Raw genomic sequence first — 6,908 nt, 5'->3', positions numbered from 1 at the left:
AGAAAAGAAAAACTACGTTTTTAAGTATGCCGATATTTCGTCAAATTTATTCTCAAGGCGGGTACTAATTGAGCTTTTCAATCAAGCTTAAAGATTTAAGTTTGAAGGTTGAAACCTTTTTAGACATAACTCTGCCTTATTTCCTTTGAACAGACAATTAATCACACTGGGATACAGATTCAACCAAGGGCCGGCGGACAATTTTTCCCGTGATATTTCTATACCTTCATCATTTAATGCACATTTTTGGCTTAACATTGTATGATGAACATGATGCAAAGCGAAACTATGGTTAAACAATATGATAAAACAACAAAGATGAACCTTCTACTTGTGCTTCGTTCGTGCGTAATTGAACTTGATCAACAACTATTAAGAATTTAAAACCTTTTGTTTTACTGAGAGAATCGTAAATTTATTATTGAATTTTTTCTATTAATATGTGTCTCCCCTTTTATCAGAAATGTTTGTCGAAATTTCACCTGTTTCTTAGATCGATATTATTTTGTCGACAAACAAGGGATAAACGGTTTTAACTTAATATTTATTATGTCCTTTCAGTAAGATCAAAGAGAGCTTAAACGGCAGAAGTCCTGCAGAAGGGCGGAACGTGTTACACAATGATCTTGTACTTTCTCGTAAGCTCGTTCATATATTTCATGGGTGAGGCGGAAAATTTTTCTCCAGATTTTATTCCGGAGAACATCACCGGAGGAAACATCAACGATCAGATGGGATCTCTAGCAGAGCAGGTAATATGCTAAAAAGGCCGTAAAAGCAATTTACACAAACAGAATAATTAATAATTAGACAGATTTAATTAATTAAAGAAATACTAAACTTACACTTTGTAAGGATCGGATCACTAATTTCGAGCACCAAATTTTTCTTACCCACGATTCCATGGGTAAAATTTGGCGTGTTTTTAGAATTTTGGTGTGGACCAATCGTAAATGTTGATTGTCTGAATTAGGTTGTTAGCTGACGATCGTTTTTTTTTCAGAGCTCCTTCACCTCAGTAAGTGAGTTAATTCTTTTGCTCAGGTCCCAACACTGGCCTTAGTCAATGGCCTTGCTTTGTACCATATCAATAATTTGATTTCAGTATTTTCCAGGAGTGATGGTTTTACTTTATTACATGGGATGAATCATGCGAAACACTAGAAGTCACTAGACAGTGTCTATTATTTTTTTTTCGGGTTCTCTGGTTTGTCGGTTTATCATTCTCTTGTACGTTGCCTATTGTCAACCTGTCGGAGAACCTTTAGACGATTTTGTTTTCTTCAATCGAGCTATAGGATCTTAAAAGTTCTAGAGAAGTTTATAGTGAAGGACTTTCGCCCCTACACAGAAACTGCTCTACTCTGCCTACTAGGCGCGTGAGCACCTAGCTGCTCCACTCCGAGAACGACGCACCTGGGACGGAATCATTGCCCTGATTTCAGAGTTGAGCTAGGCTCTGTTCTTACTGTGTTCTTCACTGGGTGCCTTTTTTTGCTCGAACTCCAGCGAGAAGTCGCAAGGGTAACGAGAGTGTCGCCCGTACTTCAGTTCGAAGTTATCCATCCACCGGTCGGTATGCACCATAATTGGACGTAGTGGGCAGTTATGTATTATCGGGACGCTTACTAATTTGTCTCTGAAGAAGTCAGTACCAAATAAGGGTCCCTGGGCATTCAATAATAAGGAAGTAAGTAGACTGTTGGTCCAGAAAGGAGCCAATATGAATTCTGAGGCCCCTAGCACCTTGCCACAAAAGAGGACACATCCAAAACTGGATCCTTAATGAGTCCATAACCTGGTGGACAATACCCCATTGCGGTCTGAATAAGGCACACAGCAATTAATCCATACATATATTTAGTAGTCATAATTATTAATTAGTATTAATTATTTTAATTAATTATTCTTTTAATCTCGGTTCAGTTGAAAAAGCGAAAAAAGTCTCGAGCGGAATTCGGACCTATCCCAAATATAATTAATTAAAATAATTAATACGGACAATTAAGACTGCTAAGCTCCCCGTGGCCAATTCATAAGTCGCCGAGAATCGAATCCTTATTAAACAATATTTTGAAAATTTGGCAAAAAGAGGGAAAATTCGAAAGGTTAAGGTGGGGAGGTGGTGGTACGAGTGGACAGAAGTCAGGCTAGCTCAAGTGGTTAGAGCAGCGGCGTATTTTGCCGAAGGTCATGGGTTCCAATCCCGCTAGTGACACTAGCTTTTTCATCTCACCAAGATCTTGCATTAAACGTACAAGTAATTAAAATACTTGTCAATTATGAAGTGCATTAGCCTTAGAAAATTTAACGCTGTTTCCAAAAATGTGGTCTATCTGTAAAAAAACGCGTACAAATAGAGAAAATTGGGCTTATTATTACAAAATAAATTATGTTATAATTAATACATATTTTAAATAAATTATTATAAAAAAGTGGTTTTCTCGAGAGAAAAAAAATCTTTAAAAACGGCATCTAGGAAAGTGTTCGGATAGAAATGTCTGACACGTTGGCGGCATTTAACTAACTATATTTTTGATCTAGTTTGACCGCCTTGAGTATTGTCATCTTCTTGCAACACACCCTGTATAGTTAGCTTTAATACGAGGGATATCATGTGAGATCGAATGTTTTTATTAGCATGGCTATAGTGTCAAAGGGCAGTCTCGCTGTGTATGTATACTTTGGTGAGCTGGGAGTTTGAACAGCGAAATATTTGCAGTGAGAAGTCTAATTACAATAATAATAATTATCGAAGTTTTGGACATGATACACTGGAAATATTAGTATCTATTGGGTTGGTACGCAAAGATTACTTTTATATATTTTTAACTGTTATCTTTTAAACAAAACGTTTTAGTTTATATTAAATTTTATAAGAATGAGGACCAGTGAAATTAAATATGTCTAAACTAGATATTCGTCTAATTTATTTGTGCGAATTTAAACTTGGGCGAAGTGCGACCGATGAACTAACCGAAGCCCAAAGAAATCGACGCTTGGAAGTTTGCACGTCTCTTCTGTTGCGCCTCCAAAATGATCCACTTCGCGATCGAATCATCACGTGCGATGAGAAACAAATTCTGTACGATAACAGGAGGCGTACAGGTCGGTGGTTGACAAGGATGAAGCGACAAAACTCTTCCCGAAATCAAATCTGCTCCCAAAAAAACATTATGGAGATGTTGAAACAGTATTGGTTGTGTACTGCTGAGGTTGTTCACAATAATTTATTTAATTACGGGGAAACTATCACATCAATATTGCTAAGAAATTGACAAAATGCACGGGAAACTGCAACGTCTTTGTCCAGCATTGGTAAACCGTAAGGGGCCGATTCTTCTTCAAGATATCGCCAGACCACTTTTCGCAATGCCAACCCTGCAGGAACTTAAAACTTAGGTTATGAAACCATACCGCACCCTCCATATTCACTCGACCAATCGCCTATAGACTTCCACTTTTTAAGTATTTTGATCGCTTCTTGATAGATAAAATTTTAGAGAACCCGGTGAAGCGGGAAACGCCTTCCAGGGCTTCACTGAGAGTCGCAATAAAGATTTTTATGTCAGCGGAATAAAAGCGCTTATCACACGTTGGCAAAGACGTATAGATTGTGATGGAAAATATTTCGAATATATTTTCTTTATTTTATAAAAAATAAAAAATAGTTTCGACTGCCTTTTCAAAATCTGCATTATTTTTTTACCAACCGATTAAAATTGGATAAATCGTGTACTTTGTCGAATTATAAGGTCTGGGAAAAATCCTTCAGCGACCAGTAAAGACAAAATTCAAAATTATGTGGCAATGGGCTCGCTATTCAATAATTCACTTAATTATTTTGATCAGGTCGAGAGCCTCAACACTACCCTTAGTCAATGGCCTTTCTTTTGGACCATATCTTTAATTTGATTTCAGTATTTTCCAGCAGTGATGGTTTCATATTACTACATGGAATGAATCATGCGGAACACTTGAAGTCACTAGTGTCTATTATTTTTATCGGGTTCAAGCTGACCTCGGAAAGTGCTCTCTGGTTTGTCGGTTTACCATTCTCTTCTACGTTACCTGTTGTCAAACTGCCAGAGAACAATATCTGCATTATTTTTGCGCCAACCCAATATTAATAAAATTATAAATAAAATAAATAAATAAAATAATAAATTAATAAAAATTAATTAATAAAATAATAAATAAAATTAATTAATAAAATAATAAATAAAATTAATTAATACAACTGAATTTATCTTGTACTTTGCCCAATTTTAGGTCTGGGAAAAATCCTTCAGCGACCGGCCATGTGTGGTTTTGTGGTCGGAAAGCGGAATGTTGGAAAATTTCAATCCGAAATCGCAGCCTTCTATTATCAGAATATCATCTCTTCCTGGAGAAAGCTGTGACACTTCCTCTTTAAATCCGTTAAGAGCAGCATTCGAGCATAATTGTAACATGTAAGTAACAGGCAGGAAGAATGTTTTAGATAAAAGGTTCTAGATTTATAAAAAAACTAACTTAATGTTCAGATACATAGTGCAAATTTCTAAGCCTAGTTGTTTCTTCGAATTGTGGGACTATGCGAGAGATAATATTGTCCCTAGGCACAACCCAAAGTTGTTTTTCTTGCCAGTTTACCCCAACAGCATAGACTACGGTGAAAGTCTTTTGGCATTACCCATTACAGAAATCTCAGCGAACATACTCGTCGCGGAGCTTGAAATATAAGGTTAGAGAGTGACAGTCAAAAATTAATTTTGTTTTTAAACTGATAATTTAAAATCATTCAGATAATCGGCAGGTGAAACTATCGACCAATAACTTCGCAGTGCGAGTCGGGACGCCGAATAGGACCGGAAGGATACCTCTCGACGAATGGAGTCCACATCTAGGTTTCAAGAACAACGTCAATCTCTACCCAAACAAAATGAAGGATTTGAAAGGAAAAGGTAGTTCAATGTAGAATCTATATAGTATATTTGTTTTGAAGGAACCTTTTCATTTCTGTTTAAGAAGTAAGATTCACTGCTTTGCAGTATTTGCCACACGTCAACCTCGAACCTTTTGATGGCGATGAAGCCAGGATATTTATAGAATGTTGCGAAAGGCATAATTGCACAATAAAGGTTTACGACGACGATGGACACCAGTGGGGCAACTTTTCAGGATACAAGCAAGGAAATGGTACATCATGTAAATTTTGGTATCCGTTTTTCTAAAGATAACTGTGTGTTAAGATAATTTATGGCCTGCCGAGGTATTTCATTAGAACAATAATTTCTTCTAGGAATTGTCGGAAGAATTTATAAAGGTGAAGCTGACGTTGGAGGAGGATCATTTACAACATTGATAGATTACTATCCTCATATTGACTATTCCAAAACCTACATGCTTTCCGGTATCACTGTACTTGTACCGAAGGCTGTTCAGCTGAGTGCCTGGAGGACTCCGTTTCTCCCGTTCGGTCTCGTGATGTGGATCGTCTTTTTCTGCTGCGTGATCTCTTCTTCTTTAGGACTTTACGCTGTTACGGCACTCGCCGTCAAATATACACGTAATGAATTAAACATTGTCAGCTACAAGTTGAAAAATCTATTGTACATATAGGTTTTGGCAATAATATTAAGAAGAAAGGGGTATTCACCTCATTGACCGATTCGATGATTAGATCCTTCGGTATGTCAGTGTTACAACAGCCGGCGTACCAGTTTGTCAATTCGCCTGTCAGACACCTCTTCACTTCTTTTGAATTTCTCTATCTAATCCTGACTGCTTGCTACTCTGCGGAACTAGCTTCCTACTTAACATCCCCCCAGTAAGTCATCATTTATTCAATAGCTGTAAGGGACTGAAAATTTTTCTCTCCTAATTACAGATACACGAAACCGATAGATACCTATGAAGAACTAGCCAGCAGTGGACTGACCTGGATCGCAGATCATCCTTTGTGGACCTTTGGAATTTCTGCCAGCCACGAGCCTCGTGACGTAGCGGTAGTGAAGCAATTCAGGGTGTGTCTTCCATTTAATTTCTAAAATTGTGACAATTCATTTTTTCGTTTTAATATAGGTATTTCCGTTCCCCGATATATTGAAAAAAGCATTAACGGGAAAGGACGGATTAGCAATTGAGAGGATTGCCGAAGGTTCTCCTAAAGAATGAAAGTATTGTTAGCTTAAACATCATAAAGGTTATTTTTAGGGCATTACTCCCAACATGCTCATATTACGGAAGAGGTCGTCGCTAAACATCATGTCATGAAAGAAATGATCAATGCCTCGCCGCTGACTATGGTGTTTGAGAAAGGTTCGGCATACGCCGATAGCTTGGACGACCACATTAACCGCCTCCATAATGGTGGAATTTACATATACTGGGAGTACAAAATGGCCAGAAAGTTACTAGATTACAGGTAGAATGTAAAATATCCAGGCGTTAAAGCTTACATAAAGCGATATTTTTATCCAGGATTCAATTGGCATTGACGTTTGCTAAAAAGGAAAGTAAGGGGAGCGACGAGCCGAAGATCCTGACCATCGAGCACATCCAAGGAGCCTTTTTTATATATGCATTGGGAATCTGCATTTCATTTGGTTTTCTCGCTTTTGAATTGCTACAACACAAAAATGGTGAAAAACTGCCAAACAAGTCAGGAACAAATATGACAAAAAATGAGGAAAAATCAACTGTCGATTGTTGAATCTTAAGAAAATACAGCAAATCTATTACTTTTAAAACTAATGTGGAAAATTATGATTAAAATCAATTAGTTTAATTTTTCTATCTTTTTGCATTAGTTCTTAAAATCTTAAAGATATCACAGTAGCAATGAAAAAATGTATAACTTAACACAATGCTCTACCATATTCACCATATTTAAAGAACTCTTTGAAAAATATTTCTGTAATTTT

The 6,908-nt window shown here is 37.0% G+C and overlaps 1 protein-coding gene across 2 annotated transcripts; it reads left to right on the top strand.

The window, feature by feature from the left end:
• Positions 1 to 596: 596 nt before the first annotated feature.
• On the top strand, positions 597 to 6,706 carry LOC106673992 (glutamate receptor-like). Of its 2 annotated transcripts, none has more exons than XM_024230675.1 (11): positions 597 to 752; positions 4,273 to 4,454; positions 4,527 to 4,726; positions 4,799 to 4,946; positions 5,011 to 5,181; positions 5,285 to 5,551; positions 5,605 to 5,812; positions 5,873 to 6,008; positions 6,067 to 6,142; positions 6,199 to 6,409; positions 6,466 to 6,706. In XM_024230675.1, the coding sequence occupies exons 4-11, from the start codon at positions 4,925 to 4,927 to the stop codon at positions 6,695 to 6,697; spliced, it is 1,323 nt and encodes a 440-aa protein (XP_024086443.1). In that variant the 5' UTR covers positions 597 to 752; positions 4,273 to 4,454; positions 4,527 to 4,726; positions 4,799 to 4,924; the 3' UTR covers positions 6,698 to 6,706. The 2 variants fall into 2 exon arrangements, with proteins under 2 accessions (XP_024086443.1, XP_024086442.1); XM_024230674.1 differs by having other exon boundaries at positions 4,788 to 4,946.
• Positions 6,707 to 6,908: the final 202 nt, after the last annotated feature.

The sequence above is a fragment of the Cimex lectularius genome, unplaced genomic scaffold (assembly GCF_000648675.2).
Source record: "Cimex lectularius strain Harlan isolate CLEC.00 unplaced genomic scaffold, Clec_2.1 scaffold70, whole genome shotgun sequence".
Lineage (NCBI taxonomy): Eukaryota > Metazoa > Arthropoda > Insecta > Hemiptera > Cimicidae > Cimex > Cimex lectularius.
This window is presented reverse-complemented; position numbering and strand designations above follow the sequence as displayed.